Here is a 20,996-nt window from a genome sequence, read left to right as displayed (position 1 = left end):
TTTTTATTTGTACAGCTTGTGGAGGCCACTTGAAAGCTACAACTCGTGTAAAGCACTTGTATTCACATTCCAAATATGGTGATCATAACTATGATAATCGGGCAGACTGTGATTGGACGATAGAAGCTGAACCGGGACAGCTTGTAAATTTAGTGTTTTTAACATTTGAAATTGAAGACGAACCAGATTGTAGTTACGATTATGTTGAAGTTTTCTCTGGACTAGACGCTAGTGGGCCTCCACATGGAAAATTTTGTGGAATCACTGTGAGTGCGCTTATTTTTCTTTTGTTTCTTTATTTAAAATAGATTTTGGAAATTCGACTCCTTATTCTCTAAGATCCGGCTACATTAGTTGGCTAACAGTGTAATTTGTTTTTGAAGAAATATTCCAAAGTATTGTCCTTCTTTAGACATACATGAACTCACACCCTTAGTCTAGCTCAGCTGAAATTGTAACATGTATACGTAAAAGCAGACGTCAAAGCCTCAAAATATTACCACCAAATCCTGATTCTTTCACAGAAACAATGATAAACTTTTAATAGGAGATGATGTTATTGTCACTTTTAAAACAAGATTATTCTTTTAACTACGGAATCCTCAAAAATTCTTTTTATGATATCCATAGTTGAAACTAGAATTTTGTTTAACAATTTGAATATTTGTTGCATTTCTTCTAATTTATGGATTTTTTTTCTTTTTTTTGCTTTCCTAGAATCCAATGGAGATAACATCAGTATCTGAAGCATTGTTAGTAAGGTTTAGAACAGATGACACTATAGTCAGTAAAGGATTCTCAGCTTCCTATGTGGTGGTCGATCAAATCAATAGTGAAGAGCAAGTGATCAAAGAATAAATCGTATAACTTGCTTCATTCGTATTGTTTTCTTTTTTAGAAATGTGAACGAGAAAAGCACACAAAACGTTGTTGTTTTACGGTTAGCTTTTCTTTTCATTTATGACTGATTTTTGTACTGCTCAAATATAATTTTAGATTATTTACTCTTTTTTTTTTCATAATTTATATGATAAAATTACGCATTTCTTTCTCGGTTAGATTTGTAAATACAGTAGAATTTGCAAAACAAGAGTAAAAATATTTCTGCATTGACTAGTCAAAAATAGGATTATTTTTTATTGGAATTTAGCATTTTTCAGTCAATATGAAACCTTTTTCACTTTGTACTTTTTAAAAACTGAAAAAAAAAATGAAATCAAATTATTAACTTGGCCAAAATAAAAGGCGAATGTGAAGTCGAATTTCATTCACTAAATTTCATCTTTTTCACACAATTATTTCAAAAAATTTGAGCAGAACTATTTTGAACTATTGTTATTTAAGTTTTTTTGTGCCAAGTCCTGTATGATCTCAGAACGCATTGAAGTTTTTAAAGAAAAATTAAGAAGAAAAAGTCTTATTTTTCTAAAAATTTAAATTACCTTAACACAAAGTTTGTACAAAATGAAAGAACATAAATGAATGTCTTCTAGTTAGTTTGTATAAATTAAATTTGTAAGATTTTTTTTTTATTTTAAAAGTTAAGGGAGGCTAAGAAGTAATATAACCTTCTCTCAAGCATTTATTTATCGTAAAAGGTTATAAGGTGATATAGTCAATGTGGATCTTAAACTGTCATCAGTTTGCTGAAACTAACTGGTCTGGTATCTTTATAGTGGTTTACCTCTCTATTTTGAGAATTTTCTGACCAATAAAGAAAGCCTCCCGGCCCTGTTGGAGTAATACCCAGGTACTGATTACCAGAATGGCTATCAACGAACCATTTCGCACGTCTCTGATTTGAGGTTTTCATCCACCATTGCTTGTTTGTGTGTTCACTGTTATGGCGTCACTACTGCGGCATTTTGCCTCCGTTGAGATCCTTTGAGGGCTGCCATCACATTATCCTTAGTCCAGAATGTTCGATCACTCAGACAATATGTAAATAAATTAATCAGAAATGCCCAGGCAGTCTTTCACTATCTTGAATTAATTCGTAAGACCAGAAAGAGACTGTTTGGATGTCTTAAGAAAATTAAGACTGTGGAATTGATTAGACTTCTCTAATAATCTCAGCAGTGCAAATATTTTGGTCTAAAAGACTATGACTAGTTTTCCTCGCCTTAACGAGATATCTTGCTTCAGATTAGTGCAGTACACCTCGGATCCCACTCCTTCCATCTCTTTCCGCAAACTACGCAGAGTCGTATGTTTAAAATAATAACATTGATTGTTAATTATTGACGTTTTGCTTTATACCTTGAAGAGGAGTCTTGCCAAAATTATTTTGGGAACATATTCTCAGAAATAATCTCATTAAGAAAGTGAATTGAGTAGTTTCCTAAAAAGTTTCTCATTTACTTCACCCACTAATTCTTTTCAGGTCGCCACTGAGCACGAGAATACAAATTAATGTAATTTGTTACCTATAAACTTCCTAATTTAGATTAAGTGATGACCCAAGGGCAGTTTTTTCTTATTATTATTACCATTTCGTGTGATAAACGCCTGTTAAACAAATAAAAATTTGTGTATTCTATACATAAATATTCGTGAGGTTTTATTGCTTAAAACAGAAATATTTTTATTGTGTTCGTTGTACGGTTTTAATAATTGTAGGTGTAAAAAGATAATCTGGTGTGAAACCACTTTCTCTTACTGCAATAATTGGGAGGCAGTGCAGCGATCGTTTTCAAAGTTTCGAAAAATTGTTGTCAACTATTATTAAATCAGTTAATCATTTTAAGTACCGGTAGAGTGCCAAAACTGGATTGATCCCAAAACGAATAATACTAATAAGTATGTTAACTTCGTAGTAAAATTGAGCAGGTAGTAATCTCGGAATAACCAGTTTTTTTACCACAGCTTCAAGTAAAAAATATTTTGCAGAAAAGTGTTTTTAAATCTACAAGTAAACTTGTGATATAAATACGCAAAGAGTTGTATATTTACTTGCCACTTGTTTATGCTCCTGGACTTCAAAAGTTGCCCTAGAAGTGAAAACTTAATTTCGGAAAATTAACTTAATTTTTTTTTTACACAACCAGTAAGAAAAAGTAAAACAAAAAGAAGGAAAATTTAATTAGAATGTATTTTAATGTATAATTTGAGTGTTTGTACGTATGGACTTGTGTTCGTTAAAATATATAAATAAGATATAGTAAAACAAATTATAAATACGTTTAGACAATAACTTTATTTTCTATTAATAATGTGTTATCAAGTAATTTATTGTAAATTAGTCCTGATATATATATAAATTCATGCAGATGTGAAGATGTTAGTTTTTTTATTATTATTATTAAGAAGTAATATGTTTCACATACAATCGTATTTGTGTAATGTATAAACTTCTTTTGTCTTAACAATTACTGTTTGTGTTCATTTTGTAAATTTATTAACAACTTCATACATTTACAGGAAAAAAAAAATCTTTATTAAATTTACCAAAATCTAATGTAGTAATCGAAACATAACAAAAGTTTAAACCAATAATTAGTTGTAAATAAAACTAATTCATTAATATGAATTGTATTAATTTCATTTACCAGAAATCTTAAATCTGATCTTTCCTGACAGGAGGTATTTTACCATTATGGACCTGGAACTTGGTTTGAATTAAGTTGTACTTGCCTACGGATCATTGGAAAACGAGATTTTGTGCTTGATTCGTATTGGAAAAGAGTGAATGCTAAAAAGAATTAGGATTTAAAGAAAGACTACATCCAATTTTGTAGAGTAAAAAAATAATAGAATACAATAGAGTCAAAAAGAAGAGAACCATGTTTTTTTCTAGGCTAATGTACTGGCTCCATGAATGCTAAATTTTTAGGACATCGTGAAATTCCATTTGTGTTGATGAATTTCTGGAGGAGATATATACTTCCAGAAAACCAAAGTAGAGAAAGTGAGAGATGGCACCATAAAGAATGAGTAACTGCTTCTTGAACTGAGTTATCTGTAAATGTTAAAATGGGTGGGCACTTACAGAAATTGACAAAGTGAAGGATGGACCAAATACTGTTTTCACGTACATCAGTGGAAAAAGATGTGGGCTTTGCGTGCAGTGAAGAGAGAATGGAAGAATTAAAAGAGGAGTCAGGGCTTGTCACTAGAATAAGAATATCGGATTTTACCGTCTATCTGAAGCAGCCCCTGAGCAAAAGACAGGCCTACAAAAAAAACGAAAAAAAAAATTATAATAAAAATATTTTTATATAAAATTTTTTTTTAAAAAACAAATGTAAATTTAATTTAAGCTGAACTCAGTTATAATTTCATTTTTTGAATTCTTCGCCGGACACTTAATGGGGCGGTGCCTGAATGTATCAGAAATGCGAAGAAGGTTCCACTGCCGAGGTAAACAATCACTTTTCGCAATTCCATTCTTGGAATAAACTCAAGTGCGAAAATTCTAATTAGTCTTGAGTTGAAACTAAAATTACATGAAATAAAAAAAAAAAATTCAGAGTTTGCCGCCAGCTTTCTTAATAAACTTGGACAATTGGCGCTAAATTTTGAAATTATACACAAATTTACTAAATTTATTTCATTGGGAAGTGCTATCAGAGTAAAATATTTGTAGTGTATATCTTCAGCTTTAAATTCTGTTGTCATGATGGGGTTCAAGTCTAAGGAGAGTGAAAGTTAGTAAAAACTATTTTGTTAGTTTGTAAAGAACGGTAAAAAAAAAATCATTTTGTCCAAATACTGTTTTTTTAAATTTATTTGTAAGTTATTGAATTGGTAGAACTCGCAAAGAGAAGGTTAGTCTATTATTTATAACAGTGATGGTAAAAGTCTAAGTGAAGTTAGTGGGGACAGGTTATAAGTTAGGTAGGGATTGCTGCGGAAACGTCCTTCTCTTTTTTAGGCGTAGTCACTAGTTATATTTAGATACATTCCTAATTTCTATTCATCTTCGTGTGTATGTGTGGATGATGGTGTCATCTATCCACATATCATTTAATCGTCGGATCCAACATTTCATTTAGTGATGTTTCTTAGTTGAGAAACTCGTTTTTTCGCTGTGTCTAGTTTACTTTTTTCATCAGAAGTATGGGAATTCCTAAGTTTACCATAGTTCTTGACAGTCCTACTGGATCTTATTATGCAGGTACTAATGTTACTGGAAGGGTGCTTTTGACACTTGATAAACAGAAGAAGTTTAGAGGTATGTTATACCGGCTAGAATTTATTTTTACACAACCAAAACATTTCATAATATTTTCATGGTACTTAAAAGATCTAATTTCTTTTTTCTTTCTTTTTTTTTTTTTTTTAAAAAAAAAGGACTTAAAATAAGATTTGAGGGCAAAGCTCATGTAGCTTGGAGTGAAAGAGAAAGTGTTAGAAAGAATGACGGGGACACAACGCAAGAAACGATTGATTATTCTGCCGATGAAGAGTATTTTTCTAATAAATATTATCTTGCTGGAAGTGCTAGCAGTGAGTTTATACAGTTTTTCTTATCTTTATCACCCGAGTTCTTGGTAATTAGTTGTTGATAGTAAAATCATGTTCACACTCTTATTCGCCATTAGCTTCTACAAAAATTGGCTTTAAATTTCAATGAATAAGTAATCGTTAGTTTAAACAAATAAATATTTATTATTATTATTTTTCGATCTGGAAGTAATTGATTTATATTTCACAGATGACATAGAAATACCAGCTGGTGAACATGTTTATCCATTTACTACAACTTTACCACCGCAACTTCCCACTTCGTTTGAAGGAGAACATGGTTATGTCAGGTACAATTAATATTTAAACAAAGCATTAGTGTTTATAAGTAATTTTTATTTGTTATTTGTTTAAAAAATTTATGTTAGCTTTTTGTCCTACATCTAAGTACTGCATTTTGGAGAGCTCAGGTTCATATCCTGCTCTTTGATTTCTTCTTTCTTTGAAGTCGTCTAACATAACAGAGGGCTCTAAATGCCCAAATAAAATGTTAGTTACTAATTGCTAGCAGAATTAAATTGATTTAACTTGTAGGTATACGATCGTCGCAACACTTGACAGACCCTGGAAGATGGACGTAGAGGCAAAGACCATTTTTCAAGTGGTCACCCCTCTGGATTTAAACTATCATGCTTTAGCAAAGGTATGTGCTGAAACAAAAAACTCAATTGACATAGTATTTAAAAATATAGTATATATAAATACGCTTATATATGATCATTTTTTTTTCAGCATCCCTTAAATTTTTAGCCAAGATCATTGGAAAATAGGCTTTCTTAGCATATTTTACGACATTCGTTTCTGATTCAACAGAGAACATGTCTTTTTGACATCGCGGTTTTATTTTCTGCCAAAGCATTTTAAAGGGACAGACCTGACAAACAAGTAGCAGACAATCTAGCTCCAAAAAATGTTCAGCTCGATCCAAGTGACATTTTTCTCTAATATGTGCGAGTGAGGCATAACAGGTGTTTGTGATAATGATATAGTTATAAACTACATCAATCCGCCGTTGAAAAAACGCAAGCTTTGCTGCTAGAAATTGTTTCTACCCTTTAGTCCAGAGTTTCAGGTTTCAAATTTAAGGAGTCGGTCTATGAAGAGGAATTTGTAGCTGAACGCACATTTTTCAATAAATTGAATAAGATCCATATTCCCAAAGAGGTTTTGGTCTATTATCTTTTTAATATCGTGTGTTATGTTTCATAATGACCGATACCATTTCAATTCTGCGACAGCTCTATTTAGGAGATGCGACAGAAGAGATCAGGGCAGTTCACAACTTTTTAATTTCCTCTCTAAACAGTTTGTCCACGTTTTCATTACCTCTGTATTTCTTGAAATGAAAATATAAACCTGAATTACCAATTTTATTGAACGTGTAATTTATTTTGAATTAACTATATTCTTATTATTTATCAATAATAAAATTCTTTTAATCCTTTTAAAGGAGCCGGTCAAAAAGGAAGAGTCCAAAACCTTCTGTTGCTGTTGCTGCAAATCTGGACCGTTGACGGTTGTGGCTTGTGTTCCTCACACTGGATATGTCCCAGGACAAGAAATACCCGTTACCGTTGAAGTAGATAATGCTAGTAATACTGCTGTCCAATCTGTCGAACTTAAAATTATGAAGGTAACAATGTTTAGTGTTTTTTTCATCTTAATTTCCAAGTACAAAATCTTAGTGGTAAAGAATTATTTTAGAACTTATTTAATACTCTTTTTCTCTTTGAAACTATTTTTATAGTATCTACAATGGACAGTTCGTACACCTAAGCAAAATACAAAAAAAGATAAAATAGAACTTTCGAAAATGTCACTTGAAGGTGTGGAACAAAATGGTTCCAAGTCGTTTACCCAGAACATTGGAATTCCGCAGATGCCATTCGTCAATCTGGATGCTTGCTCTATCATCAATGTATCTTTTATTCTCAAGGTAAAAAAAAAAAATTGCATGAACACTTAATCAATTTTTTCTTACTACAACTCGTACATTTTTTTTCCAACTTTGAAAAGCGAGTGTTCTTTCCCAAATTACCAAAATAAGAACATTCCTAGAAAAATTATGAGAAGTTATTTATCCTTTTAATCTGTAAACGTAGTTTATAAAAGTCATTGTCATTCCCCTCCAAAAAATCTGTAATCTCAAAAAAAGTGAAAAATCAGTTCAGTTAAATTTGTTTCCGTTAAGGAATTTATACTATAGATTTTAAATAAATTAACATTATAATTTAAATATGTATTTTACAGGTAACTGCATGTGTGACTGGAATGTTTAACAAGAACCTGACTGCTGAAATTCCACTGGTACTGGGAACTGTTCCTCTCTACAATCCCCTACAAGCGGGTACCATGGTCCCATCTCCTTCAAGTACTACACCCACACCAGGAAGCATGAACGTTTTACCACCTTCCGGTTCGATAGCAGCAGGTTATGGACAGCCTGGATTTCCAGCACAACCGCCCACACTTGGATTCAATCCTGACGGACCAATACCAATGGCAGATGGAACTTATACAGGACCTAGTCCTCAAAATGGTGGCGGATATGCTCCTCAGCCGACACAACCAGGTGCTTTTGGCGGTCCGGTACCACAACCCATGTACCCACAGCCGGTCTATCCAGATTTGAGCTTAGAAAAGCTTGGTCCTGGATTTAACGTTGTGGGTGGCTTAAGCCCGACTGCACCGCCACAAGGTTTGTATTAAATCATTCGTGTCCTTTGATTAATCGTATTTATTTGCAAAAAAAAAAAAATCGAGTTTTACAAATCCTAAGATTCAAGCTTCAGTTTTAGGTCAGTGGTAGATTACTTCTTAATTCCATGAGGAGTTCTTTTAGTTGTATTGGCTTCATATTTCGCTCGCGAGAACTATATCACAGAAATAGCAATGCGGCTTTTGAATTTCATTGTCTGCCGCCTAAGTTTTTCTTTCATGATCGTTGAGCATCCCTCTGATTTGGACCAGTGGCTGTTCCGAAGGATATCTCGTACTTTGGTAGTGGAGAGATAGTTCCTTAGGCCGAGCACCTAAAGCGAAATTTCAAATTTCTGCGCTTTTTCGATTTGGAGTTACCACTTTTTCGAACTTAAAGATGAATATTTTCGAAGAAATGGAAAGATCTGTACGATTACAATTCCGTCTCTCACCACTAGTAGAGTTAGAGAAACTAAAAAATATTAATCATAGAAATTTTTTAACACTAATTTATCACTGTTATCTGTTTTTCTGTTGTTAAAGATTCCGAATCAGCTCCATTGATGACCCAAAACTGAAAAAAATCAGAATGATTCTACGATTTGCTGACTCTTAAGTATTACTTCTATAAAAACTGAAATGTATAATATTTTTTGTCTTATCAAAATGTATCGCAGAAATCAAGATAATTTAGATAACAAGTCAAGCAAGCACAAACATTGAGAAAGCACAAGCTTTGAATTGTTAAGTGCTATAAAGATGATTATCTAGCTTTATTAAACAAAACAAATTAATGAAATTCTAATATTATTGTAATTTATTATCTAGAGGAAATATTATGATCAATTAGATCGATTGTTGGGGCAAACTATCAATATTGCATCTATCTAAAGCACCTTGATATTATCTAAAGCAGGGGTGTCCAAATTTTTGGTTTTTCTTTTTTGACCGTATTGAAAGAAAGAAAATTATAGTTTCTGTTTAGTTGAGAAGTTAAAAGAAAAGAATAATGCGCACAATTTACGCGCAGTTACTACATTTGATCAAATCGTCAGAATTGTAATCATACATTGATATTTTCAGTCCTAATCTGCTTTTGTGAATACTAACATGGAATAAATAAATTAAACCATACTTTTTGAAAAAAAAAAAAAAAATTAGAACAAAATAGCTTTGTAGGGAGAGATTAGAATATTTTTCAATGTAATGTTTCCGGATTGCTTCGACAGCGGAAATCCATCTTTGCCTCCTGCTGTGGTCTGTGGTTCTTGGATTGGACACCTCTGATTTTCATCAGAAATTTTTGCAAGCTTTTTTAATTTTCAAAGTTAAAGAAGCTTACGTAAAATTCTTATAGTTTCTTAAGATAATTAGGAGAGTTATATTTATAATTATATGTTTTTTTTTATTAATTAAATGAATATAATACATTTTTACAAGATACTAATCATTTATTCGTCATGTAAACGTGTATTGGTTTTTATTAATGTTGTTCATTTTTATAATTTATAATTTTATTTTTATAATTTTGTTTTTATGTAACGTACTTCTTTTTAAAAAAAATTATAGACTGAAATTGTTGTTAATTGTGCTAACGTAGGCCACTTTATCAAAATAGTATTTACCTTTAGAAGTGCTTCCCTTAATTGACTGAAAAGAGAAGTTCCTTCAAGGTTTGCTTTTGAATGCAAAATTTTACTCATGAAAATCAATTTTCAAATTGAAAAAAAATACCCTAATGTGATAAAAAAAATATATGGAGATGTTTAGAGGAAAGTTAATAAGTTTTGCATATCACTTTAGATAACATATTTAGTATCGCCGAAAAATTTGTTTATTTCTATCGTTATTCAACATGATTTTTTACTTTGGATAGTTTTTATTTTCTCTTACATGGTTTGAGAAAATATTTTTAAATAATTTCTTTTCTAGGATTTTATTCCGTCCTCTTTCTTAATTTTTTTTTTAAGATCTGATATTACAGTGGCAAAATATAAGGTGATAAATTGAAATGTTTTTTTAACTAATAAAATAAACAACTAAATACTTTTTTTTATTAAAGGTGATTAAGGGACGTTCATATAGACCTCGCAGCCCAAGATAAGCTGTATTTTCCTGAAAAATATAACACAAACATACTTCCAAACGTACATCCAGAAATGCTTATGTACTAAAGACTAAGGTAAACGTCAAGGAGGGTAGCGACTTATCGGAGTAAATGACGACACAACTCTCTGATACAAATGCTCTGTACGCATATACTTTCTATTTGCTTAACAAGTTATGGTAACTGATCCTAAAGTAAACTGACTCTCTTAAAGATTTCCCAAAGTTTCGCTTCAGTCTTGGGTTGACTTTCTCCAGCTTAGAAATGATAAAATCGCATTTTTATTTTCCCCGCCCAGAAGGGGAGCAAATGGTTTTCCCACGTTAATTAGAAGCTTTTCCACAGATGATTTACCATAAAGCTTTCAATTTTCAAAAGTAAATTTCATATCAATTTAAGATATTTGAAATCTTAATTATAGTTTCTAGCCCTTCAACTTTCTGGGTGACACTCTTACTTGTTGTTGGTAGGTAAATTTAAACTTCATTAATATTTTATGGGTAGTTTTCAATATATTGAAATATTAAAATAGTTATGTTGCTTATCTTAATATTTGTTAAAATTTGCTTCTATTATTATACGTATAACATATATATATTTAAAGAAAACTTTATTAGAGAACATAAGTTACATCTATCCCAGTGTTAAAATATTGAAATTCTTAAGATGATTTAAAACAAATATGGTAATAAGTTGTGATTGCTCTGTTAAATTCGCGCAATGATGCATATTGTTTCCTAATAATGACATTTTATGATGTAATTTTATTTCAGTTTAAAAAAAGTTCTCGATTAAGCTTAAAAAAGTTAATGTAACTGGACGCCAAAAAGCTTCTCTCTCTCTCTCTCTCTCTAAATAGCAAATTAACTGCCACTAAAAATGTTTATATTTTATAAATTTTTATAATAAAGCCTTTCTATAAACCTAATTGTAAGTTTTTCCTGTTTACAGTTCTGATATTAATGGATTCTTGAAAGAGAGCTTAGAGTGATGAATTGTTTGTTATTGCTGAACTACTTAGGAATATTGATGGTTAAAGACAGTTTTTTTTGGAGCGCCGATAAAGCAAATTAATGGTTTAATAAGGCTTTGCTTTCTTATACAGCTTTATAACTCAATATTTCTTTGAAGATGGGAAACAATATTTATATAGCTAAACTTGAATCTTTTTTTTCACACGACTTAATAACCGAATCTTACTGATTTCATTTAATTACTAAAGAAATATTCAACTCGCTGATATAAAAGATTTCTTTAATCAGTGTTTCATTCTATTTATTTTTCTTCAATTAAAAATTGATTGCAAAATTGAGAATGATTCACTTACACTTACTCTTTGACCATCACATCCCGTGAAGGACTCAGCCACTCTAAGTTTGGCAGTTCCGTTACAATAGATTTTTTTTTTTAGCATGGAGAAGTTGTAAGCCCCTCGCAGAACACTCAACCTGGAAGAGCAGGATATTCTGTAGGGGTAATGATAATTACATAAATTTAAACCCCAAGTCCTCGTTCACCTTATTTGAATCCGTCATATGTAAAGGGGAACTTTTTATTGGCAAAACTTCTTGGAGTAGAAGATACGATGCCAAAAAATAGTGATGGGCTCTGGTTCTTGAAGGCTGTGAGATAAATAATATCTAGAAAGCGGAAAAAGCTATTATCTAAACTTAACACTTCGATCTAATCGTTAAACAAAAGTCTCTCTATTCAAGTTTCTTTAGTCTTTCAACACTTCATAGTTCATCCTATACTTTCGGGACCACTAAATACATGACACTTACACATTCTGCAAATTTATTAGTTAGTTTTTGAAGGCTTTTTTTGTTTTGTTTTTGCAAGGTTCAAGGATCAAAACAATTGAAAATATTAACATAAAAAACTTTGATTAAAAAAAATGTTAGGAGTGTGATCTACATATTGATTGACTGTGTGCCAAATTTGTAAAGTTGTATTCGTTTTTTTTAATCAAAATAACCATGTTGAAGTTGTTTCCTACAATTGAAGGATTTGTTGACAAATTTCCAAAAAATTTGATTATTAAAGGATTATTTTTCAAAAATGAATGATGCTATAATGTATTGTACTAATAATTTTGAGTGGTTTAATGTAATCATTAACAAAATTTAAATTTTCAATTTGTAAGTATATGCTTGGTAGCTTCATAAAATTGTATATTATTTATGTTCACTATAGAAGTTTGCAAAAAAAAGTGCCTTTTATATTTATTTATTAAAGCTGTCATTAATTTAAAAAAAATAAAAGTTGCTTATATTAACAATAAAATTTAATGCTTAGTGTGGTGTCCTTTTGTAAAAGTATTCTTTTAAGAAATTAATTAATTGTGGTGAGTATATTGTTAACATTTTCATAACTCATATATTTAAAGAAAAAAAAAAAAAACGAAATGAACTCGGTTTAGAAATAAGTTGATTTCTCTGCGAGCAAAGGACTTAATTCTTTATATTAGAGTGCCTGGTTGTCAAGGAATTAAGTATGAACACTGCAGAGGAATTAGGAAAGTGGCGATGATTTTCGGGTATGCACCAGTGGTTCTGTGGATGGACCAGGCTGAGTACTCACGGTCACTTTGCCTCTCTAGATAGGTTCAGAATACTTTACAACTGGATGTTCTTCAGTGAGTGAGACAATTTGTTGTTTCAGCCTCAATGCATATGGTTGAGAGCAGCGAAAAATGTCTGATCCGCGTTGCAATCGCTACTTTGCGATGATACTTCTGGTGCTTGGCGATCAGAGAAGAAAGTACCCCACCACTTCTGGTGGGAAAAAGCCTATGCACCATAGGATCGGTTTTCTACTACTGGAATTACACCACAACAGCTTTTTTCCGACTGCAGGCTCCACTCCTACCACTTCTAAACGAATCTGGAGCTAATAGGAAAACGTTGATTTTAAATTAATTTCTATATCTGAATGAGACAGCAAATGATGTGATTTATGGATTTAAGAAACATTTGGGCTAAAGAATTCAAACATTTGTTGAAGATTTATTATTTTATTTAAAAATAAATAAATATAAAAAACAACAGTCAAATTTGCTTTTAATTTTAATAACTAAGGGATCAATTATTCACATTTTAAATGGAAGACCTTATTCCCAGTCTTAAGATTGAAAATATTTCTGGAGTTTCTTCACAACCTTATATATTAGTTAAAAAACTAACAGAAGTTGTTATTCTTTCCGTTTTTAAACCACTAATTATTAACAATGTTCGCAAATTCATTAGGATATTCAGTATAGAACTTATTAACAGCTTACTCAAAACTTAACGCCACCAAGCTCTAAACGCATTAAACGTCCACTCGAATTGGCTAAGCGTTTCTGCTGAATTCTGGCGATTGAAGATGATAATTAACAGCTTAGCCTAGAATACGTTTGGCCATTTGAATTCGATGATTTATTACAATGCAAAAAAAACAAAACAAAAAAAAACGATCTGTCTGCTTTACCTTCGACTTAACTTCCAGTAGATTTTCTGGATTCCATCAATTTTTTCGACGATTTCTGGTACCCCGAGTGACTGATGACGCTTCCATTTCTTCGTTACTGTTCAAATCCCATTTTCACAGGCGCAGGTGTAAATCATCTGTAAAGTACTTTTCTTTCCTAGTATTGAGAAGTTTTTTACAAGCCTCAATTTCACACATCTTTAAATTAGCTTATAATTCTAAGGCAATGGTTTCCAAAGCTCCCAGCGGTATCCACTTCTCCAGAACTCCTAAAGCTTCATAAAGGGAACTCAAAGAGTCCATGTCATTTATATGCAGTAACAGCTTGCTTTCTGCAACCTCGATCTCATCAGAAACTCCAGCTAGCGTTGAGATGATGAATAAATCATAATGAGTTTCTTGATGATGGAAACATTTTTCCAAGTTTTCAAATCTTCTCTTTCTTAAATACTAGTTTTCTATTCTTGGTTGCACATCCACATTCTTGGTTATCTTTCTACTTGCCAGTTAGAAAATTTATCCCAATATTCCCAACAAATCTGATTTATCATTTATCAGTATAAATTCTAATCAAATGTTCGGGTCCTGCGGGAAGATTTGTAACAGGACATTTACCAGTTTTCTGTAATTCTTCTGTAATACAACGATAACAATAAATGTAGCCAGAACATTGAAGCACTACTTCTACTTTAATCTTAGAGTTACAAATAGGGCAAAGCATTTTGTTACTACTATTTCCGGGCACAGATAAAGGTGGAGGAACTGGTAAAGAATTCAATTTTGTTTTCACTTCATCTGAATGCCACCAATTTAAAAACTGAACAGTAAATGCGCTAATTTCTATGAATTGTGAAAAGATTTTCAAAGAAAATGGCAAAATAACACTTGAAATTCTTTGTTTATTTTTGAAATAGTCTGTAATTAACTCTTTCCAGGATGGCACTTCAACACTATGGTAAACTAATTTTACGCCTGACACTTTCAGCAATGGTGAATGATTCTCCAAATGTCCGCTCATGTAACCGATCAAGTAATAAAGTTTTGTAATTTCATAAGCGACATTCAGACTTTTATAAGTAAATAGTAAGCGTCGAATTTTCATCTTTTCTTCCGGTGATGTACCATCTGTAGCAAGTTGCAACTGGTACGATTCAACCTTCTTTTTAATCTTCAACGAAATATAAGGAAATCCAACTAGACAAAATAATGACATAATTTTGGAAAATTTAGAGAGTTTTGAAGGTTTTAAAGGAACACGCCTAAGGCCGTAAAAAGCTTCAGAAAATGAGCCTTTAAATAGACGTAAATAATGATTTTGAAGAAGAAAATTGAAGAATAAATACCATTCATCTTGAAAGTTAAAAAACCAATTAAATTTATCTTTGCACTGAATTTTCAGAACTTTACATAATAATGTGAACGATGGTTGCAGGGTTGACATTAAAGATTCTTGGGCAATCACCTCGAAGATAGTAGGTTTGGCATGTTCTACGGGCGAAATATAAACTGCATTTTCAGCCATGTTCTAAAAAAAATAAAATAAATTACTTCATTCTCCTTTTGACACAGACAAAGTAGGTATAAACATGAAAACACTGTACCTCTGTGTTATGTATAAATCAGTTGTTAACAGGAAATGTGCTGATTATTATCTAAAAACATGAAAACTGCTTATAATACCTTAATTTATGGGGACGAAGAGAAAATAATTGGAATACTTACATTCAAATACATACAAACATCTTCATATTAATTTCATTCAAAACACCGACGCTTTTTAAAGCTTGAATTAACATTCACTTGAAGGGTTAATAAAATTTATTTACAGTAAATATTTTAGTAATATTTAAACAATCTAAATAAGAACTTTTAGTGATGCATGTCTTTTCGTTTTTTATCTTCCAGTCATTCTTGTTCGATAATGCAACAATTAACTAACCTGCCATAATATAACCTCTACCTCACACAATCATTCTAGAAATCTCTACGCTTTCTGTAGGACATTTCTGAAAGCTTTGCTATCTTTTTATTTATTTATTGATAATAATTATTAATAATAGTAGTTGGAGAAAAAAATATTTGTAGAATATAAAATCATCTGTATATCAATCCAACCCAATATCTTTTGAAAAACAAATAGAGTTCAAGAAGCATATTTTCTTAGTGTATTAATAGTAGTAATTATTATTGACTTCTAATAAATTGTAAACAATATTAATGAAACTTTTTCATCGTGAATTTGCACATCTAAATTCCAATAAGTGTGTTCCTCTTTGTATTATACAACACTGGACTTGTTTGGGTACTTTAAAGACGGAAATAACCCTAACTAGGCATGAATGCTCGTTTTTTTCACGAGCATTTGCACTTTCACCTTCAAATAAGGGAGATTCTTTTTTGGACTATCCAACACTTCTTGTTGCGACTATCTCTCTCTCTGCGGTTCTCTAAAAGCGATGTTTATTCATCACAGAAATAATATCACCAACATAAACCTAATCAATTAGAAAATAAAACATCCCTGGAATGCTTGCCGTAAACTTTTGGCCTTATCAGATTAAAGCATTGGATGTTTAGCATTGTTACAATTTGTAATGGTAGGCTGAGGCCAACTTACCGAATTGCTTCCTACGATTTTGAGGAACAGTAGAGATAAATTAAAAGTGCCAAATCAGCATAATGTGCTGATAATTCAATGTATTTGACAATTCAGAGATTAGGTAAGGTATAAATTAGAAGCAGGAAGAAGTGTAATAAGAGATAATCGTGAGAGTGGTACATCTTTTCTAAAATAGATTTTCTTTTAGATTTTAGAATTTTAAAGGTAAAATCTTATCGTTTCAATTTGTTGGTTGTTAAAACATATTCTCCTAAATTCTGATAATATTGGACGATTTATAATATAATTGTGGCCATGCTCCATAACAGAAAGATTGCAGAATGAAGATTCCAACGTTCTTCAGATCTAGTAATGGCATAAATCAGACGCCGAGTCTCCCCTCGCTAAACTAAAATAAAGGGTTGTTTATTTCCTTACTATGTGTTATTTATATTTTAAAATCTAGAAATTTAGTTGTTTTTATGTTAGAGAAAAAAATATGATGTGAACACTTTGAATAGTAAACTATCGGTGGGTTTCCGGTCTTTATAATGTGAAGAAGGACGATTTAGTTGCTAGCTGGTGAAGGAAGCTTTGCAACTTACCGTAGCTCAAACAACCTGCCTTTCCAAGCTAAAACCGAGAAAAAGGGAGGATTTCGAGGGCAGTAGAGGAGAAAGGGAAGAAGGCAGTAGGAGTTATGGGTGATCCTCCTGCTGGTGGACATGCCAAACTCTCGCTCTGAAAAACAGGTGGTTCATCAATGTGAGTTAAGTACTCAACATGACAACTTGTCTGAGTTTGCCCCAGAATGTGGGTAACGCAGGTGCTATAAAAATGGAATTGATTCGAACTTAAAGAACTGGAGTAGTGCGAAAAAAAAATACAAAATATTACAAGTTAAGAGTTCTGGAGAAAGTCAAAGTGCTGACGTTGTTCAGAATTTGGTCCTTCTTATGTAGAGCTTATAGATGAGGGTATCTTGTTCTTACCACAGGTAGGTAAGGAGAAAGTAGAATAAGTTGTACCCACTTGGGACCAACTTATCAGATCACTCTGAGACCACAAGTCCCAAATGGCCATTCACCACCCATCTATCTGTCCAACAACCTCCTAACCAGTGGACCTACTCTGTCAACTCGTCCAAAAGATGGATTGGCTGAACAAGACTTTCTAAAATTAACTAATTTTTTTTATTTCCGTTTCTGCTGTAAAAGGATTTATTAGAGTTCGTGATTTGCTATTCGAATTGATATTCCAAAGATAAATGCAGGTTTTGATTTGCTGGACAATATGGCTGCAACTGTTTACTTCGTCATAATTACTGTTTTCTCAGCATTTTCTCTGAAAAAATGCAATTTTGAACAGTTTTAGAGGATGTGGGGCGGTTATGCTTCTCTCTTTAGTGCCATTTTAGACTGATTGAGTAGCAAAAGATCTGAATTCGATTTTTTGAAAAAAATCAATGAAATTTTCTTGAAACTCGATTTGTGCGGAAAAATCGCTAAAAAAACACAAAAATTTATTGAGTGAAGTGGCATTTCTGACACACTGAAAACATTCTTAAAACTTAAATACAATGAAGGGAAGCTTAAATTCCAGTTTCCCCTGGAGATACTGCTTTAAGGCAGGGTTTCGCTGGTAAATTGTCTCTTACATCAGCTACAGTCACGTATTATCGCTCTAAGTTTAAAAGCCTTGAAGCGCTTTAGAGAAATCTGCAACAGACACGGTTCTGACGAAGTGGGACTTGCGGCTGAATTGCTCGATTAGTTGTTAGCCAGGTCGCAGGTTAGACTCCTAAACCAAACACAAGTTTGAATTCTCTGGTATTTTTCGCTTTTGAAACGCTGACTATACTTTCCTCAGACAGAAAACACTTAATTTGAAAAACATAAAAACACCTTTTTTACGCATTACGTCAGGTGGACTTCTATTTTAAAGTACATTAGCATAGCTCACTGTATAGTTGCAGACAATTTTTTTTTTTACTTTATTTGTAATTATTTATTTCGTCTGGAAAAACAGAACAATACTGGAGTCAGAGGGTGAGTCTAAGGGACTGCTCCGCTCTCTTAGCATTATTTATATAGCTGGCGGGCGGCCAAAATAACTAAAATAAATGTTAGATAAACCACTTTGGCCGGTGACTCCCAGAATGCACCACTATTCGTTCTACTTTCCGCTATGGTGAAAGCAAAAGGCAAAACTGCTCGAGGACTTTTGGATCTAGCTTTATGGTGTAGTAAATTAGAGCATAGATCCTAGTTCTGCATTGTTGGTGTGTGCCTAATGGCGGAGAAGTGAGAACCAGGGACTAGATGAATGGTGAAGGAATTAAACCTAGAAAGTCCTCTGCAGAGCCACGTGGTGCAGCGTTATACCCCCTCATACCACTTGCGATTGCGATAGTGCAGATTTCCCATTCTGATTAATATCCGGTTGAGCCACTCCGTGTAAAGCGATGTGAACACTCCCATAGAATTCTCTTACCCCAAATAGTAATTGCCAATTGAACTACAGAAATCGCTCATAAATCAATCATTTCCCAAAATCTTGTGCTCCTATCAAGAGCGAGAGGAGTAGGTAATTACTTTGAAAGGGAGTCCTGGGGATAGGAGAATACATCCAGAGTATCCTCCCTGCAGGCAACACCCACACATCATGGAGGTCACAAAAACACTACCCACTACCCACAATAACCCAAGACGGCATGTCCAGCGCACAGGCTCCCTTCTAGGGCTTTCCATGAACCAGCAAGTCTAGGTGCTCCCCTTCACAGTCTCGGATGCTGTGGCCTTATCACCCACACATCTTTAAGAATCTATTTCTGATTCATTTTTTTAAAAAAAAACTCTCTGAAGTAGGTGCCAGATTATTAAAATTCAAGCACTTATTCACTTCAATTAACTTTACTAACGAAAATCAAGTACATTATCTTGTGGGAAAAACATTCAAAATTCAGTCCAACTACCACACTAATAAATTATATGCCAATTCTATTCAAATTTTAATAAATATGAATTCATAAATTTAAAAAGGAATTCGCTTCAGAACTGATTAATTTTTAAACTTGTGACCTTGATTTATAAGAGCAAAGCAAAGGTCAAATTATTATATTATGGCCGACGCGAACTCCGGGAAATTAAGTGAGAGAATTAGATAAATTAGGGAGAATATAATAAATTAAAAACACAGAATATTGGAAAAAATCTATAATTAAATTAAAAATAATTTCATAAATTGATAATATCATCATATTGATTGCCCTTTATAGTTTGGTGGTATTCTTCGATTTCAATTCGATTGAAGTAAATTTAACGTTGTTATTATCATTGTACTGAATTATTCAAAAGAACACCACAAGAATTCATTAACAATAAAATAAAAGCAAAAATAAATAAAAGGAAATAGGACGTGCCATTCAATAAAAGTAATTAAAAACTCAAATGGAAAATAAAATTGACTTTATTGTGGAAATTGAAATATGCGTTATATTATTTATTAATCATTAAGATAGTTATCAAAAATAAGTAAGCTACAAAAGTTCGGGTAAATATAAGGCTTTATTAGATTTTATTAAAGAAAAATTTATTATTTTAATTGTGGATTTGCTTGGTGAGAGTATTTTATAATGAAGACTTTTCGATTACACGCTAATTTAATATTGTAATTGAAAGTTGAGTTCTAATAAATTACCAGAATTATTTTGTTATAATTATTAAGGTTAGTTTTATTTTTTCCCCACAAAATGATGAAGCTAAAAACATTTGCTTAATTACTTCACTAATTTAGAAATATGTAGTTTATTTTAAACTTCTGTGCAAAAAAAAAAAATTCATACAGAATGTTTAATGTACATGCGAAGTTTAGAGAGAGAATCGAAACACGCATTTTTGAAAAACTTGAAACATCCATTTAGTAAAGTTTGGTACTTACGGTTCTGAAATGTTCTCTTAAAGTAGCACTTTAATAACAAAATAAACCTCTTTTATAATAAATTTGTAGGCCACAGAAGGTTATATTATTTAGTGAAGCTGTCTTAGAAACAAGCTTACCCTATCTCCTTGTCCAATAAGAACCCTTAATCGAGTTTGCTTTGAAATTAACATGTGTTCAATGTTATCATAAGTTCAATCATGGCTTCCAGTTGATGATGGATAAAATCCAAAGTTATTTTTTTTTTTTTGCAGAATTGATTGCAAAAAAGGGGTAAAATTAATTAAAATTCAATATAACTAATATGTGGAAGTAGCTTGAATTTGTAACTTTTCCTTATGCTTTCCTTGTAATTTCCAACTTCAGAATAATATGAGAAAGAGATTAATATTAGCAGCGACCTATTTTCTTAAAAATATGGCCGACATTTAGCGTGGGAATAATAATATTTCATGGAAAAGTAAACAGAAATGAATCACTTACAATACCTGGAGGTTTGCCCACAGGTTATAGAATATAACCTGCACAAACTCCCCCAGGCCTATCTGCCATTTTGATATCATTATCTTATTTTTATGATTTATTTCTTTACTATACTAGTAAGAGGAAGTGTCGCGTCTCAAAGTGCCCAAAATTAAAACTGTTACTATACTAGTAAGAGGAAGTGTCGCGTCTCAAAGTGCCCAAAAATTGAATTATTCACCGGAAATATTT

General features: G+C 32.1%; 3 protein-coding genes across 4 annotated transcripts in view; 2 read left to right on the top strand and 1 right to left on the bottom strand.

The window, feature by feature from the left end:
* The window catches only part of LOC141450681 (protein tolkin-like), an 80,228-nt gene extending 79,220 nt beyond the window's left edge, over positions 1-1,008 (top strand). Inside the window, exons 18-19 of the mRNA XM_074121328.1 lie at positions 16-266; positions 718-1,008. Of these exons, the coding sequence (XP_073977429.1) occupies positions 16-266; positions 718-858 (392 nt within the window). The 3' untranslated portion in view covers positions 859-1,008. The remainder of the gene's footprint in view (positions 1-15; positions 267-717) is intronic.
* Positions 1,009-4,827: 3,819 nt separating this feature from the next.
* On the top strand, positions 4,828-9,323 carry LOC141450679 (arrestin domain-containing protein 3-like). Its single transcript, XM_074121324.1, has 8 exons — positions 4,828-5,173; positions 5,293-5,448; positions 5,657-5,756; positions 6,001-6,109; positions 6,917-7,099; positions 7,214-7,402; positions 7,717-8,164; positions 8,710-9,323. Exons 1-8 carry the CDS (start codon positions 5,059-5,061, stop codon positions 8,742-8,744), a joined length of 1,335 nt encoding a protein of 444 aa, XP_073977425.1. The 5' UTR covers positions 4,828-5,058; the 3' UTR covers positions 8,745-9,323.
* A 4,381-nt stretch (positions 9,324-13,704) lies between these two features.
* On the bottom strand, positions 13,705-20,352 carry Pex12 (peroxisomal biogenesis factor 12). 2 transcript variants are annotated; one of them, XM_074121327.1, is made up of 3 exons: positions 20,283-20,352; positions 15,346-15,396; positions 13,705-15,269 (listed from the first exon to the last, which is right to left on the bottom strand). In XM_074121327.1, exon 3 carries the CDS (start codon positions 15,264-15,266, stop codon positions 14,292-14,294), a length of 975 nt encoding a protein of 324 aa, XP_073977428.1. In that variant the 5' UTR covers positions 15,267-15,269; positions 15,346-15,396; positions 20,283-20,352; the 3' UTR covers positions 13,705-14,291. The 2 variants fall into 2 exon arrangements, with proteins under 2 accessions (XP_073977428.1, XP_073977426.1); XM_074121325.1 differs by lacking the exon at positions 20,283-20,352 and adding an exon at positions 15,467-15,683.
* Positions 20,353-20,996: the final 644 nt, after the last annotated feature.

This window comes from Rhodnius prolixus, unplaced genomic scaffold, assembly GCF_049639745.1.
Source record: "Rhodnius prolixus isolate KJV_2025 unplaced genomic scaffold, Rpr scaffold_8, whole genome shotgun sequence".
Taxonomy (NCBI): domain Eukaryota; kingdom Metazoa; phylum Arthropoda; class Insecta; order Hemiptera; family Reduviidae; genus Rhodnius; species Rhodnius prolixus.
This window is presented reverse-complemented; position numbering and strand designations above follow the sequence as displayed.